Consider the following 24,069-nt stretch of genomic DNA (forward strand, 5'->3'; position numbering starts at 1 on the left):
ATCACCCATTATAAATACAATTAATGCATCTCTAAATAGCAGTTAAAATGGGGCCACTGAAATCTCATATATGATGACTAATAAGGTAATGTCAGCAGAGTGCTTTGAAATGTAAAGCACTGTGTAAGTGTTAAAAGTTAAAATAATAAAGATATAAAGTGTTTTTAATCAAACATATGAGCTGACACCAGCTGTAATTGTTATATTCAAAGGAAGATTCTTTTTGACTCATCCTAGTTTGCTTGATCACACTGAAAGTGTACTGCACAGCTAAGAAAGAACTTGTGAATCTTTAATTTATTTACCATTTCTGATTATCCAGCATCATTACGTCTTTCCAAATTATTCCTAGTAAAAAAGGAACTCTGAAAGTAACATACGTTTTCGTGTACAGGAAGCGAAAAACCTCATCTTCCCACCCAAAATTTTGGGGGTGTGTAAGGAAAAGAAAAGAAAGGAGGCAATAAATGCATTATTATGTATTTAGTATGGAGTCACACCAGCTGAAAAGTTGGTCTATGTAATAGCATATGTACACCAACTTTTCAGTTGGTGTAAACTGAGAAGTTGGTGTGACTCCATATTTTTTCACTAACTAGAATATAGCTAGATTTATTAGCTCTGGATCTTGTCCAATTTAATTGTATATTTGCTTAGACCACTCCTGTCCAGACCGTCTAAATCAATTAGTGATTTGCAAAATTGAGTTATGAAAGAGGACATTAGTTTGGATAAAGGTAAGAGAAAATCTGATTTTTAAAAAGTGACCTTTTGTGTAAAATAGGTAATAATACATGGACCTATTATCCAGAATATACTATTCATTGAATGCAGCAGAGCTTAGAGCTAGAAGTTACTAATACAACACACTTTTATAAGCACAGTTGTAGAATATATGACAAGTATTGATTCATACTGATGTTCTTTGCCATAAGCAAACCTTTTTGATGAACCAGAGAATTATGTGTCTAACTCCTTGCATCAATGTATGCTATCTGTATAAATTGTCTATACATACTGGAAAAAAGAGATTTGTTATTTTAGAAAATACATTTATCTAAATGCATTTAATAGGGCCAGAGGAAATATTCTGATTTTTTTATGTGTGATTGCATAAACAGTTTCATGCTTTCAGGATGAAAATGTGTATCGGTCTTTTCTGTAAACTTCAGTGAAATATGCAAAAATAAGTTTTGTGAAAATGTGTAGTACCAAATATCCTGTGTCTGTAATTATATTGTTGTCTGTATAGGAGTTTATTGTGGGGGCAGTTAGGTAAGTTACATTTTTACTGAAACAGTTAACTACTCAAGGAAATTCAAGAACTGCTATTGGGAGATATTTGAATTTTAAACACATGATTATTACGCATTAGATCTTGTGAAAGAAAATGAAGTGGTAATCACTCAAAGTTGACTCAAGTTTTTTACTGTTCAGCAATAGTGAAGACATTATATTGTTAGATTGTCTGATGAATATTTGAATGCCTTCAGATTCAGCTATTCGTATGTTCCAAATATGGTTTCAGTTGAACAAAAACAGGCCCCCTCTCCAATTCTAATTTTAGTCTCAGTATTTTTGACTATGAAAACTTGATCTTTGTGATATTTTACTGCTATTAGCTCTCCACTTTCTCCTTACTTGAAGAGATAAAAAGGGTGAAAAAATGGTATTTATTAAAAATTTTTAATGATATTTAGTGGATAATCTTATGCTTTGAAGCGTGTGCTTTTGTACCATACTGGCAGGTATTGGACAAGGTAACTATAAAGTCTTTGGGAACAATCAGACATTTACTACTTGACACAAGCTCTTGCCCAAAGAGATCCAGTCTGGTAGTAGCTGTCAGGGGCCGACTTGTTAATAAGCAGTATTACTCCTCTCTGCAGCAGAGTTAGCTTTTATGGTGAAACAATTGTTTGATCTTGCAACTTTTACTACAAAATCCTGAACAGAAAAAAGGACACAAAGAAAATCTGTTCTGGGATATTGTATGAGAAGAACCTCATCGATTCAGCCAGTGTGGATCCCCAGACTCACTGAAAATCACTGCAAATAATGTATCCTTTAACTGAGAAAGAGTCAGGGTCCTAAAGGTAGGGTGAAGACACAGCTATCATGTCTACCATTACATATAGACACCAACAAATTAGTGTTAAGTAACAGATTCACAAGAAAAGAGATGTGTGGGTGCCTTGCAACCCAATTGTCAAAATAGGACCCTATGCCTGAGTAGGTAATTTTATATAAAGTGAAGAAAATGAAAATAATTAAGAGGCAATAATGTGTGAGGTATAAAAGTGCAGGAACAATTGTGATAGATGTAGAATTGTTTTTTAAATTACATATTTTCAGTTCTTGGGTGGTTTTTTCAAATTTTTTTGTACAAGAACTAATAGCAAAAGGGCTACACTTATCCTCAGAGCTTGGTTCTCCATTGCATTTTGTGCATTGCAGTGATCCTGCACTTCAGCAAAACTACATTAGCATAGAAGTGATGAAACCAGAAAGTGGACTCCATGTTTAATTTTGCTTTTAAACAATTCATATACCTGGATTACTTTCAGTTTTAACTATGTTCTCTGACTATTCGCGAGTCCTTAAAAAGGAGAGTTTTCATGTCCATTGTAAATAGTGGCCTTGGAGGTAGGAGGAACAAAATAGCAAATCCATAAAAATAAGGATCAAAGTATACAGTTAAATGCATTTATTGTCATGCAAATATACATGTTCTTTTCAGAATACCTTAACACCGTGACATAGCTAATAACACAGGAAGTGGACTTTGCTCTGCTAAGAAAGATTAGACTGTATGATGCAGACACAATAAGTTCTATCTTTATACTCTCTGTATAATGCAAAGTTCAGTTTGCGACAATTAGTAAAAGCATTTTTCTGAGTTTATTCATCAATTCATATTTGAAAATACGTGTAAGAGATTTTCTTCCTATCTCTGGTATTATAAGGCCCAGCTGAGAAAACTTAATAATAGCACAAGAAGACCAACAAAGAAAGTGCAGTAGATTACTGGGCCATAGGAATTGTGTTATTTGCTCATGTGGGTGGTCCATTTAACCTCATATTATAGTGACTACTGCTAGATGTTTTGAAGAAAGCCATAATCCCATTGGAATGAGTAATGAAATAATATGGTTAGAAAGGGCATTTCGCTCTTAGCTAAGTCACAGAACTTGACAATAAGCCATCTTACCTATGTATCAGCGTGCATGAGCTGGAGGCTAGGTAAGCATACAGCAGGGGGGAAACTCTGGAGGGAAACACAGCAGGCAAAGAAAGCCTGAGCCTGCGCTAAACCTCAGGGTGGGACCCACCTACCTATCTATATTCACTTAGATGAAGAATGGTGTGTTTGGCCTGAATTTGCCACTAAGTTTACATTAGCTCCTGTGGAGGTTTCAGGTAGCCAGCGCTGGGAAAAAAAGCCATCCTCAGCCATGCTGAGGTACAGCTAACACACAGAACAGGGTGCCAACCATGCTTTTTTCATTTTTGAGCCTGATCTATACAAAACTGCATAGCTTTTTGTTCCCCCCCAGATGTTTGCATTCTTTATGTGCTCTCTTTTAGTTTAATTGTTGATAATTATTGATCAGTAGGTTTGACTGGTATTCTGTGGGAACAAATATTAGACTAGGTACTGACCAAAGAGAAGAGATTGCAGACTAAGAGTCAGGACCTTCTGGATACTCACTGTCTTTGATGGGATTCTGGTTAGCAAAAGAAACTTCTAGCTTATCTGATCTGTCCTTTGCTACTTGAATATAGGTCTAAGAAGTCTAACAAAAAAATAGAGAGAGAGAAAAACAGCAATATGTATCTCCCAAATCCATATATGATACCATCATATTTACATTTTTTCACAGGGGATAGTCTTGACCTAGCTGAAACCTATTCTATCTGAAATAAAACATGAAGTCTTACATGCATTGCACATACCTTCCTTTTGTGAAAGAAATACAAAACACTTTTACTGATGCTTCTATTACAATGGACAATTTCTTTCAGGCACAAGAGAAGTGAGTTTTGATGACAGATGTGAAGAAAAAGTGGCCTTTCCCTAGCTGTATACTGAAATACACTATTCAGTTCTCATTATATCTTTTTCATGCTCATTTAGACCTTTGGTGCACTGCAGAATGTCAATGAATGGCTTTAATGCATTAATTTAAAATGGAATTTTCTTTATTTTTAAATTTGTTTCCTTTTAATTTTGTTCTGTATTCAAGAACTGTGCAGACCTCCAGGATATTGAGTATTCATAAGCAAGGTGTAAGTTTTGTCTTGCAGTAGCTGAACTGCAATTCAAATTCCATACCAGTGTGCATTAAGTGGAAGATTTAGTCAAGGTTTTGGTCTTACAAACTTTTTATCTTTGAGTGTACAAAACTGAATTATCTTGAATCAAGCCTGTGTGTGACACATTGGCTTTCCAATTATCATGTAAGGAAAGGACAAGATTACCACAGTGGCTTTGAACGGTCAGAATCCTGATTAACTGTTTACCTGGAGAAGATCATAATTTCTATAGCCTCTCTGCTGGTTTGTCTGGTTTTGTAAGATTAAGTAATAACCGAATTATAACCTTTGGGAAAAACTAATTCTTGAATGAAAAATGCCTTTTGATGTGATCAGCGGTAGTAGTTTCAAGTTACTAAGCATGCTTGATGTTGTTTTAATGTTACGGTGTTTAATTCTGTAAGAAAAGCTGTAGCCTTTTCTATCCAATACTGAAGTGACACTTACTTTATTGCAATTTTAATTAAATTTTGGAATGGGAGAGGCTGTAGAAAAACAAAGCGTTCTGTTTTCACTTGATGGTATTTCTTTTCCTAATGACAGAGTCCTAGGCTCAGTTGCACTGCTGTCATCAGTAATGAAGTTTAATAATGAAGTTTTATTGCTCCTAAGAGATACCCTCAGAAGAAAACAATCCGTGAAGGAAGACTTAAATTTTCTGAGTGTAAGCAGGTGAAAAAGATGGTGAGAACTGTCTGGATATAGAAAGGTGTGCTGTCACCAGTTTCAGCAAAGTTCATTACATAAGCTGAGTATTTCGTCCTAATAAGATTTGCAGATGACTGAGATTTCTTAAATTGCAAAATAATTCAAAGTTGTAGGCAGAATTGTGATGCCATCCTTTGTTTGCCTAAAATAACTGAGGTTTGCTCTCACTCTGTTTCATGTAATGCATTTCTCAGTAAAATGATCAAAGCAACAGGAGCAAAGAAGACATCACTGACCAGTGTCTGCTGCAAGATCAACTTCTCCAGCACGTTGTGAGTAGAACTTCCCAGATGTCTTGGCTACTTTAAACTTTTAGCATTTTACACTTGAGGCTGTTTCTCAATATGGTATTCCAAAAAAACCTGAAAGCTAAGGAAACAGTATGTCAAAAGGGATGCAGTTAGTTAAAACTTGAACGACTTGATACGTTTCAACCTTCTAACTTAACCTGGTACCTTCACAAGAAGTTTTTCATGGACAGATGGGGTACCTACATTATGAGTTTTCTATTCAAGTGTTATTCATATATCCAGTCCAGTAAGCCTCCAATCTTTAATAGAATCAGAATCCTGGAAGTGATTCAACTATCATGAAGTAATTTTGGGGTGAGGTAGGGGGAAATAGGGAGGGAAAGAGAAAACAGAAGACATACAATGTGTCACTAGACACAAAGAAAAATGTGCAATTACATGGAAGTTTATACATTCCTAGCTGTGGCTGTACTTTGGAAAGTTTTTCTCTAAAAATGATACTGTGAAATCTATTGTGTTTCATTACTTTCCATGCCAAATTTGCTCAAGCAACAAGTAAATTGAAAGTGGGAAGGAGGTGTTTTAGACAATGACCTTTAAAACTAATGGTGTCTTTTAATGTGTCATATGTGGTTTCTGTAAAATATGAGCAAGCCAATGCTGTGTAGATAAAACCTTAGTGATGTGGGATTCGTTACAATTCAATGAACTGTGTAAAAGTTGAACATGGGAAAAAGTTAGCACTTTGATATGCAGGAAAGTTCCTCAGAGGGATTCATTTTCAAAAAGCTTAAAAATACTCCATTAGATTTCTCAAAGGTGACAGGGAGTTATGCCAAGGTAACAAGGTCCCCTAAATGACAGCAATAGCAAAGAAATAAAAGGGACCCTACTGCATGCTTTGAAGTTGCATTTGTATTCAATAGCAACTGGAAAACCTTTAAATATAAATGAGAGACAAGTGCAGGGATGAGGTCCCATGCTGAGAGCAGGCAGTCTGAAAACAAAGTATTGAAGCTGGCTCTCTAGCTTTTCTAGTGAAAGATGTTGTGGGGAAACCCTAAGTGACAGCTAGAACAAGAGACTGATGTCAAGTATTTTTTAAATTTGCATTTTTCTTGGTTATATGCCTTTCTTTTGAAGCAAGAGCTTAACCTCTTGTCTTGCTAGAATAAATTTGCTGTTTTCATTTTTAGGCTAGTGAACTCAGGTGAATCATGCATAGGAGATACTTCTACTTCCCCATAAGCAATGAATTCAAATAAAGCAGTAATGCAGACAAAATTTTCAGGTTGTCTGCAGACTGAAATACATACATGGACATTGTGAAAGTTGGGGATCTCCAGCTTATAAGGCTGTATCAATTGATTTGAGTGCCCCTTCAGAGTCAGGACACAGAGGGGATTAGTCTTGGTAAGTACTGTACTGTATGCCTTGGCCAAAGGCCGTTGATAGACTATCCGTAACTTCCAGAAACTCCACATTACCACAGGAATATATTTTGAATGGCCATCTTTGCAGAGATGTGAGCTCAAGTTCAGTATTTCTGACTCATCTATCACCACTATATTAGAGGTGATTTTAGAGCAAATGTTGCTATTGGTATATATCTATGTTTTAAAGCTGGAAAAAATATTCCAGCACATCTGAATAACTTCTTGACTTTTTTTTTTTGACAGGGTTTTGAAGGTACAGCTGAGCATGGTATACAACGTATAAGCCAGAAAATTCACTCTCCCTTAACTGTCTTGGATCACCTATATTGCTAAGAGAAAGAAAAAAAAATCTGAATATTGTAAAAGTAATCAGTAAACAGCATATCACCATGTTAAACCAGCTTTATGCCATTGGTTTTGAAAGGATTATACCAATACCAAAACTGCTTAAACGGACTACATAAAGAGTCTGTCGGTTGTTTTAATAAAAGAGAGACTGCATCACGGTCAACTATATAGCCGTTAAAAGAAATAAAATGGCAAAATCCATAACGGTCGTGTTGTCATACCTGTGAAGGAGAACATTAACTAGTTTATGAAGTGATAGACTAAAAATACAAATCCATCGTATTATACAGGGAACTATTTTATGATGCTTCTTGGAAATCAGATTGACCATTATACAGCTACATAAAAAAATGCAGTACATGTTGAACTGGCTTATAGGTCTCTGTAAAAATGTATGTAGGTGTCCAGTGAAACATAAAAAATAACTGAGTTATAAAGCACAGGATAACTGGCTGAAATGAATCCCAAGGTCACCTAAACCGATGATAGCAAATGCAAAAACTCAACTTAGATTTCTTGAACCCTGTGCTCATTCTTAACTATAGTTCTGTCTTTTTTCTGAGGCTTTTCAGCCCTCCTTGTCTAATCCTGACTGGGTGAAATATATTAACTCATTTTTAAGCTGCTCTGCTTTGAAAATTGTCATGCATGATTTGATTTCCAAGGTTACTTTTCTTGATATTTTGTTAACAACAGTATAGTGAGAGAAGCTCAAATCATCGAAGATATAGACAGTCATCTGCTGGTTGTCTGAGATACAGCTAACATACTGAAGATCTTAGAATGCTTCATAAACTCCAAAAACTAAGCAGATTTAACCTTCTCAACACTCTGAGGAGGTTGGTGGATGGGTTTTATTACCTCTGTTTTAAAAATGAGCAAATAAAACTGAAAACATTTGTGAAGAAGACCCAGTTTAGAACTTAGTCTTTGCTACCTAACTCTGACTGTATTCCATGATAGTATGTCCTATTTTTACATCAGAGAGATAAATAATCATGTAAAACATCACAAATAAACTCAGTTTTTGTGTAGATTTTGAGATAGCTGACAAACTTTGTCCACTTTATCAGAGCTACTTGTAGGCCATTCCTAAGGAAGGAGTAGCAGTTGTTTCCCCTAAATTATCTTTGGGGTTTGCCATTTTTGCAGTTCATTTCTAGGAATTTCTTCAATATATTAAATAGGCAGCAAATAATTATATAACTGATCCATAGTTTTAAAGATACACATATTTTAAAATAATAATTTTTGGTGTTGGAAAGGGACTGACTAGTTGGGATTAGTTGCATTACTAGCCTCATGAACCATGAATAATGTGGTAAACATCTGTTTTGATTTATAACAAACCGCGCAGATGGAGTGTGGAAATCTGAGGTAGATTCACAGCTAGTTATTCTAAGGATCAGCTCCTGTAAAGTTTGGGTGATACTGTTTCATCTTCAATTAAACATAGACTTACCTGGTTATTCTTGTGGATTGATTATATTAAAAGTAATCATGTCAATGTGAATTATTGAAAAATAGGGTTATATTGTTGTATGTAATCATAAAGCTGAGCTGGAATGCAAAACTTAGCATATTCACAATCAGTGGCCTTCTTGTATAGCCATATGTATTTTAGGATACAGAAGACCCTGATATCTTTCAGAGACATAGCAAAAGTCATGCAACTTCTGCTTAGAATTAATTTCTAAACTTAAATTTTATCTCCATCCACTTAAAAAAACATTACCAACCAAGTAATTTTTTTATGATAGCAACATAGAAACTCAAGAGAAGAGGAAATTATCAGAGAATAAAATCTCTTCAGTTTTCAATGCTGTCAGCGGATTTTCAAAACTCAAAGCAGTTCAAGAATATTGACAAGCCTTAGAATAGTATTGTTGCTTATGTCACATCTGAGTTGCATCAGAATTAGTAGAATGCAACTTCCTCTTTGATTTTTGTAAGATTCTTTTAAATTTTGCTTTACCATAGTGATAGAAAGCCGCCGTTCTGTGCTCTGATAGAGAACTATATGCTGTAGATAAACCAGAGTTGAGAGTTTTCTTAGAATCTGAAAGATTATGGTACTTTATTTCTAACAAAGAGTAAAACAGCATATAGGTTTGCCTCATACTGATGATGCAGTTTAGATGCACACACAAAGAAAAGAAAAAACAAACCTAAAACCCCCAAAAGCACAACATGGCTTAAAGTGAGTTTGTATATACTGTAATTTTTCTGGACAGTCAATTAATGCAAACATAAATATAAAAACACAACTGAGTAGATGTGTGAAGCTTATTTTCCCCCTTCCTCCACAAAAAAAAAAGAAAAAATCTCAGATCTTGTGGTCTCATCTTGTGGTCAAGAAAAGCAGATAAGTGTGATTCTGGTCAAGACACAGTGTAGCAGATTGGGAAGTGTCTATGTTATGCTCTGAGGGAAGATGCCTTTACTACACTAGTTTAAACATGCCGAAGGCAGTCTCCTTTAGTGAGCTCCATGTGAAAGTCTGGCATCTGACAAAAACTGAGAAAAAATCTGTTATCTCTACTACTGGCTCAGTTAAATGGGCAAATCACAAGGATTTGCTGGAAGAGAAAGAAGGGTGACTTTACAGAAGGACTTGGGAATTTCTTGATAGAGAAGAGCTCTGTTCCAGGGTGCTAATCAATCACAATATCGAAGGACTTGTAGGAAATTCAGTCCAGCATAAACTGCTAATTAATTGGGTATTTGCATTCTTTAAAATGTCATTTGCAAGCTTTAAAAAGGGGTCAGGTCCTTTCTTGTTTATCAGACCTGGATCTTTCAAATATTTTAAGTTACCGTATTTAAAATTCTTTTTCTAAGTCAGCATTCATTGCTACTCCTCTTGAGTGGCAACTTCTGAAAGGCAGCTAGGCTGAGGTGGAAATCTTAGGCGAAATAAGGTGATTGGGTGAGTGTGTGAGCCATTAGATTACAATGCAGAAAGTCAATGTCCAGAAAGGGTGTTAGTACACAGGCCCGAATGCAAACAGTGCTTTAGGACTCTAGAAGTAGAAACAGAAAATGGTCGTATGGTTTAAACTTGGTTTGGAAACACATGGGTCCATTTACAAAACATTGGGAATGATGTTAGGGTATATCACTATATATAACTTGCCAGACTCAGCAAAAGTGTTAAGAGTCAAGCAAGAGCATAATGATTTTCTTAGGTAACCTAGAAAGGGCAGACTCAAAAGCTTGCACTGGAGCAGGGCTTCCTTACCCCCAAATTTGCTTACATAATGTAAGCTTGGGAGGTTGAATTAACTTTTTTCAATTTGGAAGGCTGGTATTTAGGCATCTAAAAATAGGGCTTGCAGTAGCGTTTTCAGAACTGCTTGGACATCAATGGAATTGATTCTGTGCTGAACTTAACAACTTGTAATTGCTTAGACTGTGGGAGTCAGAGACTGAAAAAGTTGTTTACATTCAAATCTGTGATCCTAAAACCCCATTAAAAACCAAGTTTTTAACAGCCTCACTATTTAGTAAGGCTGTATTTAATATGCAGTAAGTAGTCTTTGAAGCAGGGATAAGAATCTCATTCTGCTCCCAGATGACTGCTTTAATTACTAGCCTCTTTTTCTCAGTAAATCTTTGCTTTTCTGCTTCAAGAGAATGGTAGAGCTCTGCCTCTGGCTTCAGCTACAACAGTATAAACGTTCCAATTTCTCCTTGGATTTAGTTAGATTCAGAACGGATACTGCAACAGGAGGATGTATATACATGTATACACTTGACCGAGTAAATGAAAGTACTTCTTGGTCTCATTTTGTGCAACAAAATTTTAGTTTCAGCTGAGTGGCGTAGTTCCTCGAGGTGGGGAAGTTGCATACTTTACTGAAAGCTTAGTAATTTCTTTCTTTTTTTACAGTAAGTGATCACTCAAAACACACGCTACTCCTGCAGTGCAGTGCTATGACACGGCATCTGCGTTGACAGCGGCTTCCTCTGCCGCCCCAGGTGACTCGGCCCGGGGCCGGCTGCAGGGCTGCGCCCGGGCGGGGAGCGCGGCTGCGCCGGGCTGCGCGGCGCCGAGCGCGGCCCGCGGTCACTGGCACCCGCCGCCCGGCGCTCGCTGGCCCGGGGCGGCCCAGGCCCAAGGGCGCTCCCGGAGCTCCCGGTCCGAGCCCGGCGGCTCCCAGGCGGGGATCCCGGCCGCGGTGGCCGGGGCCGTTGCGGGGCGGCGGGCACACGCGGGCCGCCCGCCCCCGCGGAAAGAGCCGCCGCCCCGCGCGGAGAAGGAAGAAGTAAGGCGCCGGGGGGCAAACGCCGCCGAGGCGGACGCCGCCGAGCTGCCTCCCCCCGCCTGCTCGGAAATATGCGGCCGGGCGAGCACGCCCCGAGCACCCGCCCCGGCGGCCCACGCGCTCCGGCCCGCGCCCAGGTGCGGCCGCCTCCCGCCGCGGAGCTGCGCGGCGCGGGCGCGGCCTGCCGGGGAGCCGCGCGGGCGCGGTGCGCCGCGGCGGGCCGGGCCGGGCCGGGCCGGGCGGGGTGTGGAGGCAGGCGGGCAGGAAGGAAGGGAAGGAAGAGAAAGCGAGCGAGCGAGCGAGCGAGAGGAGAGCCAGAAAGAGGAGAGAAGCAGAGCCGGGCGAGCCGAAAGTCCGGGTTTTCTCTCCTCTGCCGCGGTGCGTGTCGCCGAGGAGGTAGGACGGGCTCCGCGGGTGCGGGGCTGGCGCGGCGGCCTGCGCGGAGTGCGGCTGCGGCGCCGGCGGTGCTGGGCTGCGGCGGGGCAGGCGGTGCCCGGGGGTTGGCGGGGCGGGGGGGGCGCGTCTGCGCGGCGGGCGGGAGAGCTGGGCTCTCGCAAGGAGTGACTTGTAGGTAGGCAGGAGATACGGTGCGTGTGGTCTTCTCTCTGTTTGCTTTTCAGCTTAATTATTTTAATGATCTGTTTGTAAGTGTCATACAAAGGAATTGTTCTTATTGTCGTGCATTTCTTTACCCTGAGAATGGTTTTCGCAAAGTTAGATGCGACACTGCCTCTGTATTTGTGGAAACTATGTCAGAAAGTGAATGAAGTTCACTTTGAGAAAGCTGGAGAGCCCCTGTGGTGTCTGCAGTGACAGACAAGGCGAAGTGCGCGATATGGCCCCCAAGTGTTGCCACAGCAACTGGCTAAACCGTCCTCAGCCAATTCCAGCTTCGGTTTGCTCGTTCTTGCCGTGGGGTTTCACAGTGCAGAGACAGCTCTGCGAGTCGTCCCGCTGGAATGTCCTGTAGTGTAAGGTTTTCTCCAAGGTAATGAAGTTGGCTAAACTTTTCTCCAGAAGAGAAGTTTTCTGAAATGAACAGCAAAGAAACATTTTGTCAGAGGATGTGCTTATTTCATAATTACCCACTACACTGAACTACTTTTAGTAACTTTATTGCGCTTGGAAGGGAAATGGTTCTATCCAAATAGTTGCAATCAGCTGTCTTTTTCTGAGGTGACCTGAATTTTATCTCCTTAAGTAACCTCTTTGAAAAGGTCATTTGAGAGTTTTTTCAGCGTGCAGTCAGGATGCTGCTTGCATTACGGAGATGTTTTGGAAAGATCTGTAATGATCTACAACACTTTTTAGGCCTGTTAGTCTTGTAAGTTTTTATGCAGTCAAGTACAATGGGAAGATGAATTTCACAGCCATCACGTTTCATTTCATTCCATGGTCAGTCCTGTCTTAGTTGTTTTGTTTATTTCTGTTTGTTTGGATCTTAATCTAGCATGTGGCTTAGAAAAAGTTGGGAGGAAGCCTGAGTTTGTATTTGTTGAACTCAGCACTTGAAGCGTGATCGTATTGCCATGCACTTCTAAAGGCTGACACTTTCTTTGAGTGAGCTAGTATCAGTTGTGATCTAAAAAGGAAAAAAAAAATCCATACTTGACTGTTTTTATATGCAATTATATTCTACTGTTCATGTATTTGATTATTAAAAGCTGGTTCACTCACATACTTTAACACAGCTTTATCTATCTAGATATGTCTTTCAACCAGTATCATCTTTAAGATTTTTCAACTTGAAAATCATGGAATCAAGGTCATGTCAATTCATATGGCTTTTGAAAATGCTAGATGCATCCTCTGTGTGAGGAAATGTCCTGAAAATTATACCCTTTTTCTGTGCCACTGTTCTCTTATCTTTTTTGGAGGCATATAGAGGGTAGAGCTGGCACTTTCTGCAAAACAAAAAGAATTGCTCTGCCACTCTGAGTTCTTGCGTCTGGTTGTCTAAACCTCTTCCACAAGGGGGGAAGAAGGAAGGATGTGAAAATCACATTATGAAAAGAATTGTCTGCAATATCATTTTCTATGGAAGAAAGTTGGATGATCCCAAGTCTTACAATCCTTGCAATCCATCCCATGCCAAATGATATTTTCTTGGAAGGGAAGCCCAAAGTGACTCCCTTGTTTTGGTTTCTCCACATTGCGTTTTGGACATTGTACCCTTATTTCTGTAAAATAAGATGGTCAGGTATCTTGAGAGAAGCTTGATCTTCTGTAACTACTATAGCATTTTCCCATGTCAAATAGCATTTCGAATGTTTGAGTTTTGTCTGGTTACTCTATACTGGAGGTTATGATAAGGCACCAAAAATGAGTTTTATTTAAGCAGGAACAAATTCCCCTTCCTTTTTTCTCTTCTCTTTTGGTACTTACTGCTGTTAAATAATATGGATAAATCTGTAAAAGTAAAAGTTTTGCTTCTAATTGAAGTTGAGATGCAGAATGTATACAACTACATGAACTAATCTTGAGGACTATTGTTTACTTTTGTCTTATTGATACAAATATTTATGTGAAGTGGTGTAAACATGCAAACGTGTGTGTATATATATCATATGTATACACTATGTGTATATGTATACATAATGCTGTTCAAATGTTTGTTAGTATTTGTTATGACTTTCTTTGTAATTAAAGGTATGGAGGAGATAATTCAATCCCACTTTTGATTGGTATTGTATGTAACTAGATTGGTATTTTGGATAAGGTTGTTCTTGAATTCTGTCTTTCTGTTTCCTTTTTGAGCTTAAAACTTTAGTAAGAATAAAAAGTTGCAATGTAGGAAGTAGTGGTATTTATCTTCTAGCCTGTGATACAAAGATGTGCCAATTGTGTATCGATTAATTTAGATGTATGTTACTCGAATCTTCATCTGAGTAGTCAAACCAAAGCAGCTGTCAGCGTAAGCCTTTCCTCAGACTTGCAAAATGTGTGTGACTGTAAACTTACTGATATTTCACCAGCTGTATATGTAAGTCAGTTCTATAGCACTTCTTCAGAAGTGTTGGTGGATGCATTGACACCTTCTGCTGTGAACTACTAGTGAAACAAAAGACGGCTTTGGCTTCAGCTTCTAGCAGTGCTGGCAATGTGCAATCAAAATGTCTTCTCAGTGAATAGTCTCTTCCTTTCTCAGACTGCTATATATTTCCTTATAAAGTACACTGCAAAAAGTAATGATGTTTTGCAAGTTTGTAAAACAAAGTTTGTTCTCTGCTAGGTAATTCTCTGCATTCTGATGTGGTTTATATAAAATGGGTTAGGATCCAAACAACTGATAATCGGTGGCTGGATGTGTTTCAGAATAAGGTCTGGGCAAAGCTACTGCACGTAGAAAAAACAATACTTAAGATACTGAAAAGTAAATAATAGCACTTTTGTCAGTGCCTTTTGATTACTGCTGAGGGTGGAAGGGTTGGTGAGTGTGGTAGAATGATACTCTCCTAAAACAAGCAACAACTCTCCTTCCCCTGGGGGAGGCTGGGGGTGGACAAAAACCTCAAACCCAAAACTAGCAGGAAAGAAGGAATTGGTTGAAATACCCAATTTCAACTCCAGTCTTGAAACGCTCGGACTGATATACTAATACTTCAAGGTGGTTATGTAGGACGTACGCTTTATTTTTTTTTGATGGGCACATGAAATACTCTGTTCTCTGGTGCAAGCAGTGCCTGCCTGATACTTTGTGTTCACTTTAGTAATTTCTGTAATAATTAGTATTTTTTCATCCTATACATATGTGCAGCTTCTTCTCTTAAAAGGATATGTATTTATATATATATATGTATGTTTATATGTTTGCATTTTTCAGGGTTTAAGGATGAGTGATGAGCAATACTATTTAATATTACATTTTGAAAAAAGACTCGTGAAAAGCTCGATAAAATGCTGATGCCTAAAATTTTGAAAGAAATGCTGTGTGTTCAGATGAGTGCTGAGGCTGAGAGAGGATAAAGTTAAATCTAAAAGCTGATTGTTAATCAGCTTAGCTCAATTCAAGTCTGTTCGTATCAAAATGCCTTGGGAATCTTTTAGTGAGGGTTAACTCCATGACAAACCTCAACTCTGCTGAGGGGTTGGTATCTGATTGGCTTATCTCCTTAAAAAATTTCAGTTGTTTGCTTTTCTTGTTGAAAGTAGTAAGTCATTTCTTCTCAGATTTGTGGGCAGAGATCAAAGCTGAGAAGAAATATTGCCCCAAAAATGAAGTTAAAGAAAATAGCAAGAATCCAGAGGCTTTTTATAAAAAGACTATTTATAAGGGAGCATTTATAGTAAATGTGATGAGTTGATTTTTAAGTTTTCCAGGAAGATACAGATTTGTTCAACTTTTTTTTCCTTCGTTATGCCACAGATATTTATGGTATAAGTGTAAAGAGGTTTGGTTCTTCCCCCCACCCTCTCACCCTGTTCTTCATTAGTTCTTTTTAAGCACCTGTGAGTAATAAAGGTAGTTATAAAACTTTCCAAGAAAAAAACTTCTAGCGACTGAACTCGTTATTTCACAATCATAATAAAGTACAATCCCTAACAGCAGTGATAGCAACTGTGTTCCATTCAGCACGTGATTTTAAATTTATGTTTATTTGTGTGCCTCTTTGAGAATAGAGGCATAAAGATTTATTTCTGACTCCTAGTCTGGATACTGATTTAAAGTTGGTCAAAAGGTATTAGAGAGATCTTATGAGAGGAGGTTTTTTCTTATCTTAGAGTAACTGATACAATACAAAAAATAGGCAAACTTTCCGTCTTCAGATCTTAAATATTGTCCTTTTCGTTAGGAGATATTCTGAAGAATATAAGTGTCACTACCTACTGCCATGGATGTATTCTGGGCATATGACTCCTTTTCTCTCAAGTTGCTATGTTTAGTCTTACGCTTACATTTAGTTCTACCAAAGCTGTTCTTTCTTTTCCAGGCTGCTTAAGGCTAGTACCTGCATGCCAGGACAGCTGCTATAGTCAGCAGGTTTCCTAAGGCCAAATTACCCTTTATACAGGAAGGGGGAGGAGAAAAAACCCTGTTGACTGCTGCTGATCTTAAACCTTCTGTAAAGACGCAGTTTCAGGCTGTCTCGAACTCCTTCAGAATGGCAGCTTCTGTAGCTGCTTTGGATTGTGCAGGTCATGGTTTTGGATCTGGCCATGGCACAGTAGAAAGAAGAGCTGAAATAGGGGGAATCTGGAGAGTGCAAGAGGTGAGTTAGAAAAAATGGAGGAAAAACCCTCTTGGACACTTGAGATACCAAGGATCCCTAGTGTGGAGGCCAGAACTTGCTTATGTGACTGTGCCTCTCGTTCTCTTTGTGTGCAAGGGAACTGCTCCCTTGACGGAGCTGAAAAGCGAGTTACCTGTTTCTAGTCTCCCTTGTGACAGTTCTTTGAAGGACCTGACCTGTGAGACTTATTTTGGTCACCTCCAGAGCTTGCTGATGCTGCTTAAGTTAAGCAATTAAGGCTACTTTTTTTTCAAAACATGTTCAGAAGGGTCTCTACCTTTGCATAATATTTTATCGGTTACAGCACTTGTTCAGGATCCTCAGTCGAAGAGGGCTTGAACCCACAGCTCCTGCTTCACAAAGAATGCTCTAGCCAGTGGTTTTTCCTTTTTCCTGTTGAAATTGTATTTCTGCGCAAAAAAGAGTGTAAGGCTCATAAAATGAGTGAGTGGAAGCCTTAGGCTGAAATTCCTTGGCTAAAGTGCTAGCAGGGCAAGGGGAAAGCTTTGGGTTCAAGCTCTGTACTTAGATTCCTTTTTCTCTCCTGTATATAGCCAAGTACCATGTAACAAGTGTGTGTGTGTTTGTGTACAAGTAGTTCACCGCTCATGAACTACTAGGATTATAAGTTTCAAAACTGTGTAACTTGTGCCAAGACTTTGATTTTGCTTTTCTCTCCATAGAGGTCAGGACAAAAGGGTGGAGAGGTTATGCTGTTTGCCTGCTTTAAAATTTCATGTATAAGCAGTTCAAAAATTTTTTGGTGCAAATGACTGCGAGCTGTTCAGAATTTTATCCAAGATTAATGTGAATTCAGGCCTCTAAATCCAGTGCAGTTCTACCTTTTAATGCCCTTTTTCTTCCCTCTAGGTTTGCAGTCTCAAAAAAAAAAAAAAAAAAATCATTGTGCACTGAAGAGGACCTACTTGTGAAGAAACTGATTTTCTCTGTTGGCTGACTAGACAACTAATTTGTGGAGAGTTTTGTTGCTAGGGAATATGCATACATCCTGACTATATTTCTACATGACTGTGTGGGGCAATATTCGGAATGAAGCTGTCATCATGTCTTCCATGGGCAATGGCACTGATATTGAAGAATTCTTGGTCAACATTAATTTGGGACAGTATCTTCCTAACTTTAAAGAATATGGCTATAACATTGTGACAGATTGTGTGGGAATAAATGACAGTGTGCTTCAGCAAATGGGAGTGTTGCCTACAGGGCACCGCAGAAGGATTCTTAAGCAGTTAGATGCCACTTTTTCAAAAATGCAAGAAAATCTAAAACTCAAAGACTTGAAAGGATTAGAGGAGAAGCAATGTTCATCCTTGGATCAGGAGTCCTCAATAAACAGTTTAAATATAGATGGGACTACAAAAACTAGCTTGATATCTGCAACATTGTCAATACAACCTGCTAATAAAACTTACATTGGTAAAGAAAAGTTTGAACTTGCAGAGCAAAACTTATGGGAGGCGGAAGATGGTAGCTTTACAGATTTGGAATTTTCTAGTTTATACCAGAATTCAGACAGCATACTAAAAGCTATCAATCTAAGTAGAAGTATTGAGATGAATGCTCAGCCGGATGCATCACTGGAAGAAGCTGCTGCATACCAAGCTGATGAGCACTTGGATGGCTGTTCATTTTCCCATCCTCCTTCTTCATTTGACTATTCATGTGAGACAAAATCCAGTGAAAACAAACAGCTGATGTTTGCAGATGAGGACCATTTATCTGACAGTGAGCCAAATTCTCCATTCATTCAGTTTAAAGGAGAAATGATAGACAATGACTTGTATGATTCTTATGCACAAAGCTGCGTGAAAGTGGTTCCAAGAGCAAGCCGGTCTTTTATTTTAAGGCATCGACCTGTTCCAGAAATCCCAGATTCAAGTAAAGCTGAAACTTTATCAAGGTAACTTTTATTTCTTTTTGATCAAGAATTGCTACTATCATGTAAATTATGGGTCGTGTTTTTTTATGTCTTTTTTTGTAGATTTTTTTTTCTTGTGCAGCAGGCAGACTGTGTCCGAAATGAATGCTGCCAGATTAACCGAAAAGGATTAACCTTCAATGCATGTTAAAAGTGCAAATGGGAAATTTATTTTATATAAAGGGAAATTTATTTTGAAACAGTCTCCTTATAACCCCCTTCCGTCATCTTGGCATCTACATCTGAACTTATTTTCAAAGGAAGGAATCTTTCTTGCCTTAGAAATAACCTGTGTTAAATGCATAACTATATCAAGCATTTTTGAAACTGAATCAGTGTGGTCTTAGATGGGGATGAATAAAAATATACGAGTATCATTAAAAAAAAGAAGACTGAAAAATAACAGAAAAGGCTGTTCCATCTATTCAAAACCAAGTCATTACTACAAATATTAACTAGACCCTAGCCCCACTGTACCTGATGAAATTCTGATCTGTGAGAGGAAACAAAATTGTGATTTCAACAGACCTAAAAATGAAGTATAAAATCTATTTTTGATTGTTAGACATCGATTGTAATTGTGAAATGTAATTATTGAGGTTATTATAGTACCTTTTAAGGTTGTATCTTTTAAGAGATGTTGTTCTTGGAAAATGTAAGTTTAATATTATTTTATTTATGCAATTTATAACAAAGATTTAGGAAATAGTACACAACTATATTTATTAATATAGTTTTATTTGAAAAGTGAAGCAAAGTTTAGAAAACTCTTCTTGTCTCTTTTGTGCATTGTATGGCATAGCAGGCCTGTAAAGGGAGCAGGATTATCTGGTATGATTACAGGCATGGGCATGGCATGATGGCTACATGAGAATATTAACTCTTAGCCTTAAAGCACATGACTCTGCAGTGGAGTGCTATTTACATTGTTTTAAATTAGAATAGTGTACTTCATGGAGCAGGGAATTATATTGTGGGTCTAAAGTGAGGAGTTTTGTCAAGATGACTTAGACTTGTTTCTAAACTGGGTGTTATTTAACCATTCAGGGAATGAATGCAGCCAGTTGGTAATGTGAAGTGGCGGCTTCTGTTGCTATTCTAATAGCAATGAAAACTTGGCTTTTTATGATGCCTATATTGTAAAAATATTTTTGAGGCACTCCAGCAGGGCAAAGGAAGCGGGGTGGGGAAGGAGACCTAAAACTTAATTGGAATCTTATAGGCTGAAGAAAAGACATTTCAGGTGAAGGATGTTCCATTTGCCAAATTACAAAGGCCTTCTGTATTGGATAGAAGGTTTTCAGAGTTCATGGGAATCTTTATAAGGATAATTTTATGCAGCATTGTTGAGAAATAGTATTGGACACAGTCCAATAAAGTTTGTTATTTATGATAAATATCATAGGAGAGTTTGAATTTGTTTCAAAACATTAATGTGGTGTGGGTGGGGATTTTTTCCCCTTCAAAATGGTTGAGTTTGTAAATTGAGTCCACAAATCAGTGAGTAACATTTACTGTCTTGGATAAAAATTAGTTGTTGTTGCTTGTCTTTTAAGAAGATAATGAAAAGCAGAAGAGGAGGTCTGGTATAAAACTCATCTCCAGGCCAGTCCTAATGTGCATAATGTTGATGTTAAAAATAAGAGGCAATGAATGTGCTGTTGATCACAATATTATGGGCTGTATAAAGAAAGTCTGCTCATAGATTTGATTTGTGATATTTTTGATTCTGTTGACTATAATGTTTTACTTGTCATGCTGGGTAACTCTCTTAAAAGAGAGAAGAAAAAGTCATGGAAATATATAAGCAAATTTTTGCCAGCGTAGCCCTGTCCAAATCGTTAGGCTGCACTCTTTTTGCCAATTTTTTTTTTGTTTTTAATCCACTGGCTATGCCTGGAGGGGGCATGTCTGAGAATATTTTGTATTTATCTTGTGCTTTTTCGTCTGCATATCTCAGCAGTTAGAAACATCGTTAACGAGCTTGTACTTGCCTTAAATGCCGGGTTTTCCTAAGCATTTTAATATTCTTATTCTTGTAAGTTTCTTCTAGATTGTTGAAAGAAGTTTAATATTAAATGTTGTAATATAACTGTTTCACTGAACAGATGGAGAGGCAAAGATTCTTTGCAACGATTAAGACATTGTTGTGTGCCTTAATTTAAAAATGTTTCATCTATGTTTTTTTAAAATTCCAAAAGATTGTAGTTATTGAAACCTAAAACAGGTGTCTTCCAATGGGGAGTAGCTTTACGTTAACATTTTGTGGAGTGGTTATTCCTACTTCATACAATAAAACTTCTTGCTGAGCTGAAATGGGACTCTAGTGCTAAAAGACAACAATAACTGGCTACTAAAAGCATCCTCTGATCTCTTTTGAGCAACAGCCATTCAGTAGAGGGCATATGCTGTATTTGTAGTGTCCCCGCCATTGAAGTAAATCCTCCAAACCCCAGTCTTTTATTGATGGATGATGACTAGGTCACTAGCTGCATTACCCACCATTTTGATTTGCTAACTCTGGCCTCTTTTCTTCGTCCTTATGCTCCAGTTTTAACAGTACAGAAATGCTGAAGGACGAGCAGCAGTCTGTCTGAGGGAGATCAAGGCTCAGTCAGAACTTCAAAGCAGAACTTCAGCTTCACAGAAACATTTCTGATTAACTTTTCCTGGTATTTTTTTCGAGGCAGAGGATTAAAACAAAACTTTAAAATTGCACCTTGCAACATCCTTCACTTTAGGGAAGGTCATGTCTTTCCTGCAGAATTGCATAGAAAAATATTCTCATTCGACTGTTATTGACAGACTCTGGCTTCATCCTGCTTACGTTGTGTGAAGGCTTTTCCATAGGGGAAGAGAAATCCAGCTGAAATCTACTGGGAAACTCAGCATTTGCTTCTAGTCATGCATGGATATTAGTCATTAAATTTTTATGCGAGGAAATGCTTTTCTCATGATGTCCTAAGTGCCTTCTGGCACAGAAAGTTCATAGTGGGGATCTCCTTGTGCTTCCTAGTAGTGCTGTGACCATGTCACGTTTTATTACTAATAATGTGCTTGCCTCTCTTGCAATTATATCTACCTCACTGTGCCTCATTTGTGCTCCTGGCTCTTGTCTGCAACAAAACATGCTGTCAGCCTGAAAGACACCATGGCTTTTTAGAGTTTGGAAATATTTTGGTTTTCTTGATTCTTCAAAGTACGTTTGGCTTCACTGTAGTAGTTAGGGATGCGGAATGATTAAAAATAAAAATTAGAGATGATCAGTATGGAGATAGTTTTCAAGGCTTTGGATGCTGTCTTGAAGCATATAATTTGGCAACCACTCTTAGGTGAAATTGCTGCAGTTGCACCATGCAGAGCAGCAATCCCTTTAAAGAAAAACTTGAAGATTTATAAGATGGTAGACATGATTGCTGTACAGACTACTACACAGATGAAATTTCAGGCCGACAGACTCCATATACTTTTAGACTTCTCATATCTCCCAGCTTTAAGTTATTTGTGTCATTTGGTAGTGGGATTGCTTTGGGTGTTCATTAAAAGAAATAAAGAAGAAGTAAACCAAAAGTAAATTCTGAAAAAATGCTACGTTAAAAGAGGTGGGGGGAAGAAGCTCTTTGGCCTGAGCAGGAGCTGTCCATTCGCTGCAACTGGTAAATCCTAAGGATGAAACTTCTTGCTGATACTCTGTTCCCTTACGGGTAAGTGGTCAAGAGTGCTAGTGGGGTGCCTGAGCTGGTGCAGCCAAGTCTTTCTACTCTATACTTTTTTGAGCAAAGCAGTTTTCTAAGAGAGAGAAGTTGCTCTATCTCTTTTTCCTATGGCCAAGCATTTGCATTAGTTTACATTTGCAAGCAGTCTCTGAACCCCAAAGCTTTAATACAGCATGCTGGAGCAGTTCTGACATGTTTGCATTACAGCATGGTGAGCTGGGGTGATCTTGAGCTGGTTAGAAAAGAAAACTCGTTTTCAACGAGTTTGAAAACAAAAGCTTCATTCACCTAAGACAATCTGCAAATGAATGCCAATAAAGGCTTGGAAGAACTCTTTGCTCTGAACTCTCTCCCTCGCTTTATTTGGGAGATGGTGGGAATATATTGACTAGAAGAGCTCAGCCCAGCCAAGTGCTGAGCTCTCGCCCTCCAGCCCCTCAGCCTTCAGCAGCTGCTGCTCAGGGCACCCTTCCATCCTGTTTGTGCACCGGGGCAGGGCGGTGGGGAAGAGTGTGCAGCCTGAGCTACTTCCTGGGCCTCTTACTCAATGAAAGTAGTGGGTCTTATTCTCCACACCGGTGACAGAGTGATAATTTAACTGAAATCATTATTATACCTCTGTGAAATTGATGCTTGGCAGACTTCGTGTGCTTACCTTCCTGTGAAAAGCAACACAGAAAAGACCATTGATCTGAAGAGGCATTAAATTTTGGAAATGATTAGAGAAAGTCATGGATTTGTGTAGATTTTTCAATAAGATTTTTTAAATTCTTATTTGCCCTTAAATAAGTGTTTTTCCACCTTTTAACCCAGGAATGCAATTTATGTTGTAGCTGAGTATTTACAAAAGATTATTATTTTATCTTGCACTATATGCTGTTTGTTATGCATACTCTATGTCAACAGATGCTCAAAATAAGTTCATTCTGTTGATTTTATTTCTTGAGATAATTTTTACGTGGCATGAATCAGAACTGTGTTTTCCAAAACTCCCTAACAGGTTTTAGTTTTGAAAAAAAGACTACGGTTTGCTTATTAACAGGATTCCTTGTCCTATGTGGAATACATACATGTATGTACATAATAAAAAAAAATCCACAATACACAATTCCTGAAAAATATATGAATAAAAAAGAATGCATATCTTTGTAAGCTTATTTGTTATTTTTCCTTTCCTGGTGAATTTATCAATATTATTATTGACTCATTACTGATACCATTGCTCACTTCTAAATCCTTCCACCCTGAAACTAATGCAGTGACTCACTGTTTTATAGAAGAAAGAAAACCATTAGTTAAAAAGCTCTTTAAGTCAAAGCTGCTTATTGGTATCTCTCTAACTTATATTAATGTTATTAATATCCTTAAAAAACATAACAAACCTATCTGGTCTGAGTAGGGAATATGTTAAAGTATTTTTTCTTTTAGACATACCAGATTATTTAAGATTGGGTTGGTGCAAATGCGTAAAGTTCACTAATGCAGTTTGAAAAGATGTAGCTACATCAATTTTAGTAAAATGTATGAAGAAATACAGACTTTTTAATATTTGTTGTGGGTTTTTTTTGTAATTATAACTTGGGAGAGTAAACAAGTATGTATTGTGTTGGAGCTAGGCTGTGATTCACCTCAACTGGGCAAACTGATTCTTTGTTTCCTAAAATCAGGACTTCACAAAGTATCATTGGGGAACTTAATTGATATAACCTGTATAACATTTGAGATGTCAAGTACTTTATAAGGTGCAGCTTCAGTCTTGAATATAACCTAAAAATTCATTTGGGGCAGATTTAGGCATGCATTTGTATGATTAAAAAATGCTAATGATAAAAAATGGGAGTTAACAAGGCGCCAA

At 38.1% G+C, this 24,069-nt stretch overlaps 1 protein-coding gene across 3 annotated transcripts in view; it reads left to right on the plus strand.

Moving 5' to 3' along the window:
* The first annotated feature begins 11,272 nt into the window (after positions 1-11,272).
* The window catches only part of ARAP2 (ArfGAP with RhoGAP domain, ankyrin repeat and PH domain 2), a 128,096-nt gene continuing 115,299 nt past the window's right edge, over positions 11,273-24,069 (plus strand). The window contains exons 1-2 of one of the 3 annotated variants that reach the window (XM_064511327.1): positions 11,273-11,724; positions 17,430-18,480. In XM_064511327.1, the coding sequence (XP_064367397.1) occupies positions 17,585-18,480 (896 nt within the window). In that variant the 5' untranslated portion in view covers positions 11,273-11,724; positions 17,430-17,584. The remainder of the gene's footprint in view (positions 11,725-17,429; positions 18,481-24,069) is intronic. The other 2 variants (XM_064511328.1, XM_026093712.2) reach the window with 2 other exon arrangements.

The sequence above is a fragment of the Dromaius novaehollandiae genome, chromosome 4 (genome assembly GCF_036370855.1).
Source record: "Dromaius novaehollandiae isolate bDroNov1 chromosome 4, bDroNov1.hap1, whole genome shotgun sequence".
In the NCBI taxonomy this organism is placed as follows: Eukaryota; Metazoa; Chordata; class Aves; order Casuariiformes; family Dromaiidae; genus Dromaius; species Dromaius novaehollandiae.